The sequence below is a fragment of the Sapajus apella genome, unplaced genomic scaffold, assembly GCF_009761245.1.
Source record: "Sapajus apella isolate SASKATOON/1434 unplaced genomic scaffold, GSC_monkey_1.0 scaffold1444, whole genome shotgun sequence".
Taxonomy (NCBI): domain Eukaryota; kingdom Metazoa; phylum Chordata; class Mammalia; order Primates; family Cebidae; genus Sapajus; species Sapajus apella.
The window spans coordinates 1-15351 of record NW_022438370.1 but is presented as its reverse complement, the minus strand read 5'-3'; the positions used below and the strand labels follow the sequence as shown (position 1 = coordinate 15351).

At 49.9% G+C, this 15351-nt stretch overlaps 1 protein-coding gene across 1 annotated transcript; it reads right to left on the bottom strand.

Moving 5' to 3' along the window:
• Nucleotides 1–9226: 9226 nt before the first annotated feature.
• On the bottom strand, nucleotides 9227–15113 carry LOC116546814 (membrane primary amine oxidase-like). Its single transcript, XM_032272966.1, has 5 exons — nucleotides 15022–15113; nucleotides 14311–14845; nucleotides 12545–12830; nucleotides 11672–11801; nucleotides 9227–10981 (listed from the first exon to the last, which is right to left on the bottom strand). Exons 1-5 carry the CDS (start codon nucleotides 15028–15030, stop codon nucleotides 10706–10708), a joined length of 1236 nt encoding a protein of 411 aa, XP_032128857.1. The 5' UTR covers nucleotides 15031–15113; the 3' UTR covers nucleotides 9227–10705.
• Between the last annotated feature and the right edge of the window lie 238 nt (nucleotides 15114–15351).

Genomic DNA, 15351 nt, shown 5'->3' with positions numbered 1-15351 from the left:
CTTGTAGAAGCAACAGTGGTGCAGAAGCCCAGAAGCCTGGGGCAGCTCTCTGTCGAAGATCATCCGGTCTATGTCCAGGTACTCTCGGAAAAGCACGGGGCGGCGGTGATAGGGCAGGGGGCCTCCATGACGCTCCACGGTCACGTCCCGCATGTAGGAGGGGTGAGGCAGCGGCCCCACCACCAGCTCACTCACGTTGGGCTGGGGTTGTCCACCAAAGAGGACGATGGCCAGTGCCTCCCGGGCAGGTGGGGGACTCCCCCTGTCCAGGTGGGCCAGGGCTGCCGCCTTGGGAGGCAGCTGCAGCTCCACTGAGAAGACACAGTTGTCCGAGGGCCGGGCCTGGGCTGCATCCACCAGCCCTGGCCCCAGCTGCTGGGTCAGAAAGCGCATCACAGCTGTCAGCTCCTCTGGGCTCAGGTCTGCAAACAGCTGGCTCTGGCTAGGGTGTGGCCAAGGCTGGGCACTGGGAGATATGGAGGGGCAGTGGGGAAGCTGGTTCAGCTGACATTCCCTCTCACCTCCTTTCTCATCCCAGCCCCACCTTCACTCATGCCTGTCACCAGAACACTAAATAGGGACAAAATAATGAAGATAGCCATAGCTAAAGCTCCTGGGTCGTCTTCAGGCTCTTGGTTCTGAAGGCAGAGTGCAAATAGACAGAACAATAAACAGACAGAGAGGACCTGCGTGCGGGATGTTTCGCTCAGCCTCTGGAGGGTCCTGGTCTCTGTGTGGTGCTGCTCGTAAAGAGGAATGATGGATATTGTGAAAAACCCCGAGGGCAGAGGGGTCGGGGGTGGAGCTAGAGGGCACTAGGAATCAGGCCAGGTTCAGGAGGTGGGGCAGAGTTAGAAACTTTGACTTTAAAAGGCCCATGTAAGCCTCTGTCCTCCTGTTCCAAATCAAACCACTCACTCTGGGTCAGGGTGAATGAACCAAGTGGGCGGAGAGGTGGGTTTGGAGATCAGAGCTGGGAAGGTGCAAGAGGAAGGCTAGGTGACTGTCCTCAGCTCTCCTTTCTCTTCCCTCCAGATAGAACTTTTCTCCTGGCTGCAAGACTGCAAGGGAAACTCACCTGGCCACCCCCAACAGCCAGATTCCCTCCTTCCCTCTTCTAGTTTTTATTTTGTTTTGTTTTTGAGACGGAGTCCAGCTCTGTTGCCTAGGCTGGAGTGCAGTGGCACGATCTTGGCTCACAGCAACCTCCACCTCCCGGGTTCAAGCGATTCTCCTGCCTCAGCCTCCCAAGTAGCTGGGATTATAGGTATGCGCCACCACACCCAATTAATTTTTGTAGTAGAGACGGGGTTTCACTGTGTTGACCAGGCTGGTCTTAAAAACCTGACCTTGTGATGTGCCCACTTCGGCTTCCCAAAGTGCTGGGATTACAGGTGTGAACCATGGCTCCCAGCCCTTTTTTTTTTTTTTTTTTTTTTTGAGATGGAGTCTGACTCTTGTTGCCCAGGCTGGAGTGCAATGGCATGATCTTGGCTTACCAAAACCTCTGCCTCCTGGGTTCAAGTGATTCTCCTGCCTCAGCCTCCCAGTTAGCTGGGATTACAGGTGCATGCTACCACCTGGCTAATTTTTGTATTTTTTTTAGTAGAGATGGGGTTTCTCCATGTTGGTTAGGTTGGTTTCAAACTCCCAACCTCATGTGATCCACCCACCTCGGCCTCCCAAAGTGCTGGGATTACAGGCATGAGATACCGCCCTCAGCCCCTCTAGTTTTTGATGTCCTCCAGGCTCTGCCCCCACCACTCTCTCCCTCCCCCATCCATCAACCGGAATCCTAGCAACAGCCTGAGAGAAGCCTGAGAGTAAGATGAGAAGGCAAAGCAACTGATGGGGAGCTGGTGGCTGAAGGGCTAAGCCAGGTCAGCTTTGTGGAGGCCCCAAGCACCCTAAGTCACTGCAGGGGATGTGCAGGTGCAGAACAACCCAGAAGCTACCTGGCTCATTGGGGTGGGGGTGAGTGTGGGAGCAGGATGCAGAGTATAACCAAGACCTTCATGTGTCCCCTTGCACTGGACTGATTGTTTGGCCAGGGGAGAGGTCAGGTGTGGCTGGGAAACGTGGCTTTGGAGTTATCCCAGACTTGAACATCCTTTTCCAAAATTGTGCCCGACATAGAGAGTAAAGCTGCCTGTGTGCTTCACAGCCGATGGCTGGGCAGATTCTTTTCCAGGTGACAAACATGTGGAAAGCCACTGTCATCTGTGCAGCCAGGTCCCGACGGGAAATGGAAGAGACTGAGGGTTTCAGAAGGGGGATGTGCTTCCCTCATGTACCTGGGGAAGAATCCTCTCCAAACTAGACACATCTAGGGAGACTTCTCAGGAAGAGACGCTTCAGCCTGTGGGGTCCAGCCCTGCAGGGTTCTGCGAGCCCCTCTCTGCTGGTGTGGAGAGGAGAGACTGTAGAAATAAAAGACACAAGACACAGAGACACAGAAAAGAGAGTTTGGGCCCAGGAGTTTACTGCCAACCAAAGTTCGGAGTCCGGCTGTGGCCCCGACTGTCCGCATACTGTGACTTTTATTGAGTACAAAGCTGGGGGCAGGGTAGGTAGGGCGTGGCATTGGTGGTCAGTGATAGGGTCAAATACATCAGGTGTCATTTAGGTAGGGGCCTAAGACTTTCCGGTAGCCAAGATGAGGTGAAGAGCATAATGCATCAGCTCTTTTCCATACTTGTCAAGAAAGAACAAAGACATTAAGATTTATATTACTTTTACTGATTAACCCTTTTAAGAAAAAAGGAACCAGGTGCGGAAGCGGAATGTGAGAGTGGACATGGAACATGACCACTGAAGCACGGCATCACATAGAGACAGTTAAGCCCCTGGGTGTCTGTGGGTTTCCTTGACAGCCATCAGGCCTACCGCAAGAGCTCAGAGAATCGGAGTTTTCTCCTAACTCTCATGAGGAAGGAGATGTCTCGGCCATCTTGGACGTCACCTTCCCTAGCTGGTTAAACTACAGGCGCTCTCCCAGCGCTGGAGCTGCCACACAGCCAAGGCGCCCTCCAGCACCCCTTCCACGGGCGTGACAGGGCTTAAAGCGTCTTGCCTTAGGGTCATTTCTTTCACAATGTCACCCCAGGTTCACATTTCTGACCTGAGAGGCATTAGTAAAAGAATTAGATCACCTATGAATAACTAAGATCTCCTATGAATAACTAATTACTACTACGGTTATGTTTCTAGTTACTTTCTTCTTCATTTTTTTTTTAATGGATAATAAATATATTTTTTTTTTCTAAAAAAAAAAGAAGAAAGAAAGAAAGAAAAAAGAATGAAGGAGAGGAAGAAAGAGAAAGAGGAAGAGGGAGAGAGAACGGGGGTGTTGCTTTATTGCCCGGGCTAGAATGCAGTCTAAAAATGGGTATGCCTATAATTGTGCTTAAAAATAGAGACATGAAAAAAAAAATGAGGGAAGAAAATAACAAACAAGCAGCCAACCAATATTTCATTGAAACCTGTAAATAGATGTGATGTGGGCCGGGCGCAGTGGCTCAAGCCTGTAATCCCAGCACTATGGGAGACCGAGGCGGGTGGATCACGAGGTCAAGAGATCGAGATCATCCTGGTCAACATGGTGAAACCCCGTCTCTACTAAAAATACAAAAAATTAGCTGGGCATGGTGGCGCGTGCCTGTAATCCCAGCGGCTCAGGAGGCTGGGGCAGGAGAATTGCCTGAACCCGGGAGGCGGAGGTTGCGGTGAGCCGAGATCGCGCCATTGCACTCCAGCCTGGGTAACAAGAGCGAAACTCCGTCTCAAAAACAAACAAACAAACAAACAAAAAATAGATGTGATGTGGTACTGATGAGAGTGTATATTTTGTGTATTTAAAGTGGAGAGTTCTATAAATGTTAATTAAGTTTACTTGTTCCGGATCTGAGTTCAAATCCTGGATATCGTTGTTAATTTTCTGTCTCATTGATCTGTCTAATATTGATGTTGAAGTCTCCCACTATTATTGTGTGGGAGTCTAAGTCTCTTTATAAGTCTTATGTATCTGGGTACTCCTGTATTGGGTGCGTATATATTTAGGATCTTTAGCTCTTCTTGTTGCATTGATCCTTTTATCATTATGTAATATCCTTCTTTGCTTCTTTTGATCTTTGTTGCTTTAAAGCAACTCCTGTTATTTATTTATTTATTTATTTTTGCTCTCCATTTGGTTGGTAAATCTTTCTCCATCCCTTTGTTTTGAGTCTTTGTGTATCCTTGCATGTGAGATGGGTCTGGATGCAGCATACTGATGGGTTTTGGCTTTTTTTGCTGGTCTGTGTCTTTGGATTGGGGGATTTAGTCGATTTAAATTAAGAATAATAATATATGTGAGTTTAATACTGCCATTTAATGTTAGCTGGCTGTTTTGCCTATTAGTTGATGTAAATTCTTGATTATGTTGATGCTCTTTACTTTTTGGTATTTTTTAGAAAGGCTGATACTGGTTGTTCCTTTCTATGTGTAGTGGTTCTTTCAGAAGCTCTTGTAAAGCAGGCCTGGTGGTGATGAAGTCTCTGAGTGCTTGCTTGTTCACAAAAGATTTTATTTTTCCTTCGCTTATGAAACTTAGTTTGGCTGGATGTAAAATTCTGCGTTGAAAGTTCTTTTCTTTAAGGATGTTGAATATTGGCCCCCACTCTCTTCTGGCTTGTAGGGTTTCTGCTGAGAGATCTGCTGTGAGTCTGATAGGCTTCCCTTTATGGGTAACCTGACCTTTCTCTCTGGCTGCCCTCAGTATTTTCTCCTTCATTTCAACCCTGGTGAATCTGGCGATTATGTGCCTTGAGGTTGGTCTTCTTGAGAAATATCTTTGTGGTGTTCTCTGTATTACCTGGAGTTGAATATTGTCCTGCCTTGCTAGGTTGGGAAAATTTTCCTGAATAATATCCTGAAGCGTATTTTCCAGCTTGGATTGATTCTCTTCATCACATTCAGGTACACCTATCAAGCGTAGATTAGGTCTTTTCACATAGTCCCATATTTCTTGGAGACTTTGCTCATTCCTTTTTATCTTTTTCTCTAATCTTGTCTTCACATTTTATTTCATTAAGTTGGTCTTCGACCTCTGATATCTTTTCTTCTGCTTGATCAATTTGGCTGTTAAAACTTGCGCATAGTTCGTGAAGTTCTTGTGTTGTGTTTTTCAGCTCCATTAATTCACTTATATTCCTCTCTAAATTGTGTATTCTTGTTAACATTTAGTCAAACCTTTTTTCAAAGTTCTTAGTTTCTTTGCATTGGGTTAGAACAAGTTCTTTTAATTCACAGAAGTTTCTTATCATCCACGTTTTGAAGGCTGCTTCTGTTAACGGAACACACTCGTTCTCCATCAGGCCTTGTTCTGTTGCTGATGAGGAACTGTGATCCCCTGTAGAGGGAGAGGCGTTCTGATTTTGGGTTTTCTTCCCTTCTTTATAGATTTATCCATCCGTGGTCTTTATAATTACCGTCTTTATAACTGGGTTTCTGAGTGGACGTCCAACTTGTTGATTCCCAGCGCTAAAATCTGAGCAACCCACTGCCCCGGCCAAAACAGCGGCATTATGACTGATGGTGCTTTTCTGAGTCTGCACCAAGAACTGCCACACCAAGGCAGCAGCAAAACCGCCTCGCCGGCCACAGGAGTCGTGCTGGCGACCCGTGGGGCTCCTCCACTGGGAATCTCCTGGTGCGTGAGCAACAAAAATTCGTCTGAAAGTGTGGCGTCCTCTGGTTCTCTGCGCTTTCACTGGGAGCTACAATCCTGAGCTGTGATCAGCCATCTTGGATCTCTCTTCTTCATTATTTATATGGAAATAGGCTGAGGCTTCTGGCTCCTGCCTTGCCACTTATGGGGTCTCCCCACTACACGAGCTGACCTTGAAGCTGATGCATTCGCCTGGCAAAGAAGGGGAAGGGGATGTTCCAGCAAAGACACGGGAGCCTGGAACAGTTCAGCACAAGCCAGGAGCAGCCAAGGATCAGCCTCTTTGGTGGGAGTTGGGGATGAGGATGGGAGTGGGCAGAGGAGGTAAGATCATCAAGTCTTGTGTGGCGCATGTTTTCAGCAAGGTTGTGGTTGCAGGAAGGCAGTGAGACAGACACCTGGAAACCTGGAGAGTTTAACCAGATAAATCAACACCAGAAGGGTCAGGCTATCCAGTAATGTTTATGCCATTGGATGTAGTTTGATAAAGAAACTTTGATATATTTTGATAAGAAAACTTGCCTGGTTTTTCTGTCTCTTGTTCGTTCTTTCTCTTTCTTTTCTTTTCTCTTTCTTTTTTTCCTCTTTCTCTCCTTCTTTTTTTTTCAAGACAGTTTTACTCTGCTGCCCAGGCTGGAGTGCAGTGGTACAATCTCGGCTCACTGCAACCTCCACCTCCCGGGTTCAAGCAATTCTCCTGCCTCAGCCTTCAGAGTAGCTGGGACTACAGGTGCATGCCACCATACCCTAGGCTAATTTTTGTATTTTTATTAGAGACGGGGTTTCACCATGTTGACCAGGCTGGTCTCCTGACCTCGTAATTACAGCCTCCAGCCTCAGCCTCCCAAAATGCTGAGATTACAGGTGTGAGCCACTGCGCCCAGCCTCTTTCTCTTATTCTTTAAAGCTGTAGCAGTGGTGGGGTTCATTTCAAGGCTGTGAGAAAAGTATGGTTTCCCTTTCCCCCAGGATGGAATTTTAACATAATAATTCCCCTCTCCAGTCAGGCGAGCCCTCCTCGTCCTCAGGGAAACCAAGAACCACATTTTCTCTTGCTGAGCTGGTTTTCATGTTCTGTAGAAGCTCTTCATGAAAAAGCTATTTTAAAAAGACTTTTTTTTTTTTTTTTTTGAGACATGGTCTTGCCATGTCACCCAGGCTAGAGTGCATGGAGTGCAGTGGTGTCATCACACAGTTCACGGCAGTCTCAAATTCCTGGGCTCTTGTGCTGCAGCCTCCCTAAATGCTTGGATTACAGATGACAGCTCCCTGGATCAACGTGGGAAGCAGAAACATTTTTGAGAGGTACCCTACAGAGGGCAGGTCTTCGGGGAGTTTTGTGAGATTCACAAGTAGGGAGTGTGTGTGTGTGTGTGTGTGTGTGTGAGGGAGAGAGGCTAGAGCCCACTCTCCCACCCAAGCAAGGCCTTAGGGAAGTGACAGCCTCAGAGAGGAACTCATGCCCAGGCCCCTCCTCTGTCTTCACCTTGGCAAGGCTTGGCAAGGGCAGTGCAAAGTGAGTTTAACAGCAGTGATCATTGTCCAGTGAAGACTAGCGGAGAGTCCTGGAAAGTCCCAGATTCCAGAGTCTGACCTAACCCTAAAGATGAGCACCCTCAACAAACATGCCTGGAGTTTAATTTCCAAGGTCATAGAGCTGGCTATCTAATATTAAAAAAAATAAGGCCAGGCAAGGTGGCTCATGCCTGTAATCTCAGCACTTTGGGAGGCTGAGGCAGGTGGATCACCTGAGGTCGGGAGTTCGAGACCAGCCTGGCCAACATGGTGAAACCCTGTCTCTACAAAAGATACAAAAATTAGATGGGCGTGGTGGTATACGTCTGTAATCCCAGCACTTTGGGAGGGCGAGGTGGGCAGATTGCCTGAGCTCAGGAGTTCAAGACCAGCCTGACCAACATGGAGAAACCCCATGTCTACTAAAAATACAAAATTAGCTGGGTGTGGTGGCATGCGCCTCTAATCCCAGCTACTTGGGAGGCTGAGGCAGGAGACTCGCTTGAACCTGGAAAACGGAGGTTGCAGTGAGCCGAGATTGTGCCATTGCACTTCAGCCTGGGAGACAAGAGTGAAACTCCATCTCAAAAACAAAAGAGGTGAGGAAAGTGGCCACATCTGATGTCCTTACGGGGGGTTGCCATGTCCACATTCCTGGAGAAGTCCTAGTCAAGCCCTGTGACCCAAGCCTCAGGGATTCCCTTCTTGAGCTCCATCTCAGGCCACTGGGTCCCAGGTCCTAAAGATCTGAGCCTTGGTGGCACCAGTTCCTTCAGAACCTGCCATCCTCATCCAGTAATCACTCCTAGACAATTGACCACAAGTCTGAGGCCAAGACTCCAGACAAATTCTGTGGTCTAAGGAAGAGACTGAATTGGGGCATGGGGCTGAGGGTTCACCTTGTGGCCCTCCTGACTTGAGTTTAACTGATGCTCTAAGAATCTAGATGTCCATTCCGCCTCCCCTCATCTGGGGCCTGGAGCAGGTGGCATCATCACCATGCTGAGATGTAAGGAGGCAGACACAACAGGTCACGTTTTCATATAAAAGTGTGTGACAGTTGATACACAATTACACACACATCACATATACTCATGATCTTTGGTCTGGAGATGGGGTTCAAGGCAACTAAATTCAAGTGAACAAGATGCTGAGTGGGTGGGGGTGGATATCTGAATTTCTTTGCTCCCCCTCCCCCAGCACTGACGATGATGCAAGTAGCCATTAGAAGGAGCTGTAAGGAGGTGGGGACAACAGTATATGCATTGAAAGGAGAAGTTCAGCCCAGGCATGGTGGCTTACACCTGTAATCCCAACACTTTGGGAGGCTGAGGCGGGCGGATCACCTGAGGTCAGGAGTTCAAGACCAACCTGGCCAACATAGTGAAACCCCATCTCTACTAAAAATACAAAATTAGCTGGGCATGGTGGTGCATGCCTGTAATCCCAGCTACTCAGGAGCTTAAGGCAGGAGAATTGCTTGAACCTGGGAGGCGGAGGTTGCAGTGTGCCGAGATTGCGCCATTGCACTCCAGCCTGGGCAACAGAGCAAGACTCTTATCTCAGAAAAAAAAAAATGTACAAGCATGAGAAGGCAAAAGGAGTTACTAGAGGCCACACTTGCTTCTCTGGCTCTCAGGAACTTGAGAAAATTTCATCCCTGATCCCATTCCTTAACCCACTTTACCCTACCCACAACCTGCTTCAAAAAAAAATGTAATTAAAAAAAAAGTCTTGGGAGGCCGAGGCGGGTGGATCACAAGGTCTAGAGATTGAGACCATCCTGATCAACATGGTGTAATCCTGTCTCTACTAAAAATACAAAAATTAGCTGGGCATGATGGCGCACACCTGTAATTCCAGCTACTCGGGAGGCTGAGGCAGGAGAATTGCTTGAACCCAGGAGGTTGTGGTGAGCCGTGATCGTGCCATGGCACTCCAGCCTGGGCAATACGAGTGAAACTCTGTCTCAAAAAAAAAAGAAAAAGAAAAAGTCAGTTCTTGTTTGGGCCCATTTATTGTTTATTTTGAATAGATAATACAGTCACGTTTCAAAATTCAAAATGTACAAAAGGGCATAAGTGCTAAGAGCCTTCCATCCCCTGCCCCCAACCTCCTGGTTCCCCTCCCAGAAGTAATCAGTGTTATCCATTTCTTCTGAATGAATAGATGTACATAAGCAAACATGTATTTACATCCTCCTCCTTTCTAAAACACAAATGGGAAGTGTGCTATACACATTTCTGTGTCTTGCTTTTTTCACTTGAAGATTATTATATATTAGTATATAAAGACATACAATTATTTTTTAGCTGCATAGTATTGTAAGGCTGTATGAGAATTGATTTAACCAATCCTTTAGGGAAAAACGTTTCTGTTGTTTCTCAACTCTATTTCTTTGTCCCCATCCCTAATCCAGACCTCAGGAGGGATAGCAGTGATGAGGGGAGCCCAAGCATGGACCAGGCCAGACCCCTTCCCATTAGGCCAGGCCGCCCCCTGCCACCACCCAGAGCCCAGCTCATTTGCATGCCTGAATGTGACTGGACAGCCCCTGGCTGGGTGGCTGGAGTTCTAGGGGCTTTGGCTTCTCACCTTTGATGCCCACCCTTGGTTTCCAGCCTCCCAAACAGGCTGTTGCAGAATACAGAGCCCGGGCACAAAATGACTATTCTTCATTATCATTGAACCCACAAAACCACTTGAAATTCTAACTTAAGCTGCTTCTGTCACGATGACCATCCTCCTCTAGAGAGCACAAGGCAGGCAGACACAAATGTGCAGAGGGAGCTGTCCTGAAGCACGCCCTGCCCCAGGACAGAGATGGGAGCAACTCCTACTCCCAATAAGCAACAGACACAAGGGACACACAAGTATTGGCCACTCCAGTTAGGTGTCCCATTGCATCTTTGAGACTTCCACAGGGCTGGAGAGGAGACTCAAGTTGATTAGCAACTGAGGGCTGGGGGAGCACCCGGCGCTGGGAAGTAGGGATATCCTGTCAGGCTTCAGGAGAAATTGCAGGATGGAAGAGAAGGCAGGAACAGGAGACGGAGGACGCAGGTAAGAGGGAGGAAGAGAAGGAACCTGGATGAGAGGGAATGTGAGCAGAAGCATCCCTTCCAGCTCAGCTATGGACTTGCAGGACTGGTAACCCTACCATGGGGTCTCCAGGGAATCATCCCCTTTTAGAGTCCTTGGAAATGGCCTAAAAAGATTTGGAAAAGACAGACAGCAAAAAAGGGAACTATCTAGGGAAGCCCTTGGCCACAGCTCCAGGCTCCAGGCTGGGCCATGCCTCACCTCTCTAGATGGGAACTCAGCACAGCTGGCATCCACAAGGGATGTGAGGGAGGGCAGTAGAAGAAAGAGTCCTGGTGCAGGGGAGAGGAAACAAGGCTGCCGGCCCAGTGCCCAGCTGCTCCCCATCCCTCATGCCCTGGCCCTGGAGCCCTTGGCCACGTGCCCCATCCCAGGGACTGCCTAGTTGTGAGAGAAGCCCCCATGGGAGAAGGCAGGGAGGTCAGGGGCACAGGCAGCAGCCTGGGGCAGGCAAGCCAGGGGGTTGACCTCACAGGCCCCGGCATCCTGGTCCTCTCGGAAGTAGATGGAGTCGGCAGAGTAGAAGGAGGGGTCTTCATCAAAGAAGTTGTAGGGTTGGAGGAAGAAGCCCACGCCGTTCCCCACAGTCACCGTGTTAGGAATGTCCTCTGCATGTGGGATGTGCAGAAAACCAGCTGTCACCCAGGCCACCAAGTCCTAGCAGGGGTGAAGGAAGAGGGTCACGAGGCCTGGCTTTGCTGAGGACATTTCCTGATAGGGATTCAGCTACCAAGGAATCTGGAGTCTTTAAACATTTTTTCCCACTGGATAGAAGTCAAAGCATAAGCAGTCCATTTCATATTAGGGACACCCGCCTTCTTGTCCCTGGCCTGCAGCCTCCAGCTCTGACATTTCCCATTATATTGCCCTCTGCCTACCTACCGCCAGAGGGTGAAACCCACAGGCTGCTTCAGCTCCTCTTCCCCTAACTCTCTAAGAGTTCCCCACAACTGAGGGAAGAAGGGTGGAGGAGTGAGAACCATGGCTGGGAGGCAGAAACAGGCCAACATTGTGAAAGTCATCAAGTCAGGAATGAGAGAAGCTTCAGATACAGGAGATGTCATTTTCCCTGGTAACTTCCATCCCTCCTTGAGTCCTGGAGCCTGGAAAGGATTCAGTCCATGAAACTGGAACTACAAGGGCTCTAGGATCTCAGGCCCAGGGCCTCATTCAGTGTTTGCATATGGACACCCAGCTCAGGAAGATTCCCTCAAAGGATAACAATCAGATCCCCTGTAGTGCAGAAGGCGGGAGACAGCACCACCCCTGAGGACAGCAGGTGGTTTTCAGGGACCCTCCCAAGAGAAAGTAAGGCTCCTCCCGTGCCCCCCACCCCCGCCAGCTGACCTTTCCAGCAATGGTCTCATTGTTGATGAAGTCATTGAAATCCACAGTGGGGGCCCAAGGGTCATTCTGATTGAAGATGCTGCTGCTACTGGGCTCCTCCTCCTTCCGCTGGGTCACAGCCAGCTGGCACCTAGGGAGGTACTGGTCAGGCCTCCATGGCCATTGACCCCATCCTGCTGTCTGATTATGATGAGAGGGAGCTGAGTGCTCAGAGCTCAGCTTCCCCAATTGCATTCACACAACTGACTCGGTGCTACAGAATCCCCGACGACATCCTAAGAGGGGTCGGGTCCTCCTGTTTATCCCCAGCCATTTCACAGCATAACACCTCTCACACCCAAAACAGAAGAGTTCTCACTCCTGGGCATTAGCCTTCAAGGGGAAAACGTGCCCACCATGGTGCCTTTGGATAACTAGAAAAGCCTTTGGTCAGGTGTGGTGGCTCACACCTGTAATCCCGGCACTTTGGGAGGCTGAGGCGGGTGGATCACGAGGTCAGAAGTTCAAGACCAGCCTGGCACACCACCACGCCTGTCTAATATTTGTATTTTTAGTAAAGACTGGTGAAACCCTGTCTTTACTAAAAATACAAAAATTAGCCAGGCGTGGTGGTGTGCGCCTGTAATCCCAGCTACTAGGGAAGCTGAGGAAGGAGAATCGCTTGAACCTGGGAAGTGAAGGTTGCAGTAAGACTGTACCACTGCACTCTAGCCTGGGCAACAGAGCAAGACTCCGTCTTAATAAAAAAAAAAAAAAAAAAGGAAAAGCCTTCCTGAGAGATCTCTCCCTTCACATACAGTGCGAGCTGAGTGTCCTCCAACGCTCCTTTCCCACTCTCATCGTCCCCCTCCTTTCTGACCACCGACCACTCACCTCTCCCAGCTGAAGCCTCTCTCCATGGAGCTGTTCTGTGGCAGCGGCTCCCCAGAAAAGCTGATCATCTGGATTCGGTAGCCCCGAGGGTGACCCCACTTGTTGCTGTGGTTGCTGGCCAGGTACAGGTAGCGAGGGATGGCGCCTCCCACTGGGAAGGTGGCCTGCTCCTCTGTCTCCAGCAGCTTCTGGGTCACCTGCAGCCTCTGCATCTGGTGCTCAGGGCTCCAGGGCACAGCCATGGGGACAAAGGCCATATCCTCGGCCCAGACCCAGTTCTCCAGTCCTGCTCGGGGTAGGGTGGGGGAGGGCCTGTCATGCAACTGCCCTTGCTCCTCTGGACTCTGCCCCCACCTGGCTTCAGAGTGGGGGCCAAAGAGCAGGTCAGAACTGAGTGTGCCCTGCTTCTCTTCCCTCTCCCCAAGATACCTGCAATCCTTCAGCCAAAGCTGTTGACCTATAAATTAAAATATTTCATCAGGGATTTCATTCAATTTCACTCATTCATTCTTTCAGCATTCGTTAGCAGAGAGGACTGTACTCGCCCCTGGAGACAGAGATGAATGAGCATCATCCTTACCCTCTCGCTTTCCACGCAGACAGGCAAACCACTGACTGGCCTGTCCTGTGAGAGGAACATGGCCTAGGCAGCTTCTGGGTCACAGGAATACAGGTGCAGGCAGGAAAAGGGGGCCCTTCTGGGCCACTTTTTAGCCTGGCCTTAAAGGACATTACCAAAAGAGATGACATGGAAACATTCTAAGGAGAAACAAAGCATAAGCAAAAACGAGGATGCCTGACTGTAACATGTCCAGGGACGTGGAGTATCGTGGTGCAGCTGTGCGGAGCATGGCCAGGCAGGTTGGAGCTGCGCTGTGGAGGACAGAGCGTTGAGGGGGTTCTGTGGACAGGATCCCACAGGCAATGAGGAAAGTGAGAACTGAGTGTAGGGTAGGCTGGTGTGCATGGGAGGCCCTCTGGGTGCAGAGTGGCTTTTGGATCTGAGAGCAATAAGAGTGGAAACAGCAGAGAGAGGACATGCAGGGCATGGCAGTGTGACCCGGCGAGATATTGCAGGTGCAAAACAGGGAAAAAAAAAAAAAAAAAAAAAAAAACCTGATGATGGACTCAATGTGGGGAAGGACAGTGAAAAGACAAAGATGAAGACTCCAAGCCATCATGTAGCCTTGCCTGTCTCTGTGACCAGACTCCAGAATCTATCTGGAATGCTCCACAGGATCCATGCGACCCCTCACACTTAAGTGAATTGTGCCCAGAGAAAGAAGGAAAATCAGAAAGGAGGAGGGTCCATCTCCAAAGGAAATGTACAACCTAGAATGTTCCATGTCTGACCTGCACATGCCAGGGACTTGGTAGAATGCAAAGAGATCCTCCAACACACCAGCACCACAGGCCAGACACAGAAACAAGCTGAGAAGCAGCGGGCTGCCTCCCAGCAGCAGAGCCCAGATCAGTACAAGGGAGGGAAGAGGGCAATGGGGACCCTCTTCCTGCCTCCTCCCTCAGCTTGGCCATTTCCCAAGATCTTCTGATGAGGTCACGTGCAGGAAGGCTGCAGCTTTGCACCCAGGCAGTGAGCTAAGATCCAAATAAAACTCAGCAGCTAACTCTTTCTCATCCAGCAAACGGGGAAGCATAAAAATCCACATCTTTCTTTCTGGGATAATATATATAAAACCCAGAGCAAATGGAACCAACTTTCCAGCCCTTCTTCCAGAAGCCTTCTCCCCACCAAAATGCCTTACCTGCTACATCCAGATCCACTTTGAAGTGGGCGCTATGGGTGTGGACCGTGCCCAGGGTGTGCTCTGCAACTTGGTTCCCATACTTCCCAGTAGCACCAAAGAGGAATGCTGAGCTGATGTAGCCTGTGGTATGGAATCTGATTTCTATGGCCCCACTGGGGTGGAAGACCATATCCCACACATAGTCATAGTTGAGCATAGTGGACACAGATCTGACGACCAGCACCGTTTCCGCAAGGCCCCCAAAGTAGTAGGAGTAGAGATTTGAGTGGTGCCGCCGCAGGGGGAGGCCCTGGTTTTGCTCAAACACACAAAAGGCATCGCGTATTGTCCTGGGGGTCTGGGACTCCAAAAGGAAGTGCCAGTCCACGTAGGTGGCCAGGTAGGGGCAGTCCACCCCACGGGTCAGGGACGTGGAGTACTTGCCCATGCCAAAGCTTCCATCCACATAGCGGGTCACCATTGCTGCTGGGGAATTTCCACCATAGATGACCAAGGCCTCTTGGAGGCTGATCTCATAAGCTAGTCGTTCTCCCTGGAAGCGAACGTCAAAGATCCTTGGGCCACTGTATGCTCCGAGGCCAAAGGAGAAAGTCCACAGTGAGGAGGTCACTCGACTTTCCTGGACACTGAAGCGGGGACCCTGGGGATAGAACTGCAGAGGGGGAGCCGGACCCGGGGGCACAGGGGACTTCAGGGACCAGGACCCACCTGTGCCATTGTCTGGGATCAGCACCACGTTCACCAGGCCGGCCTCAAACTGGGCCTCCAGCTGGGCCAGGCTGTCATAGTAGCGGCCTTGATAGAACACCTTCTGGATGCTCCAGCGGGCAGGGTCCAGGGCCTTGTGGTCCACCAGCAGCTCCAAGCCCACATGGTGGAGGAAGATCCCAGCCCCTGAGATGTTGTAGTAGAGGCCAAACCAGGTGGCCCGGTCCCCTGACTGTAGACCATGGGGAGCCGTGGTCATTGTCACCAGGTTCCGTCCCCGGGACTTGTAGAAGCAACAGTGGTGCAGAAGCCCAGAAGCCTGGGGCAGCT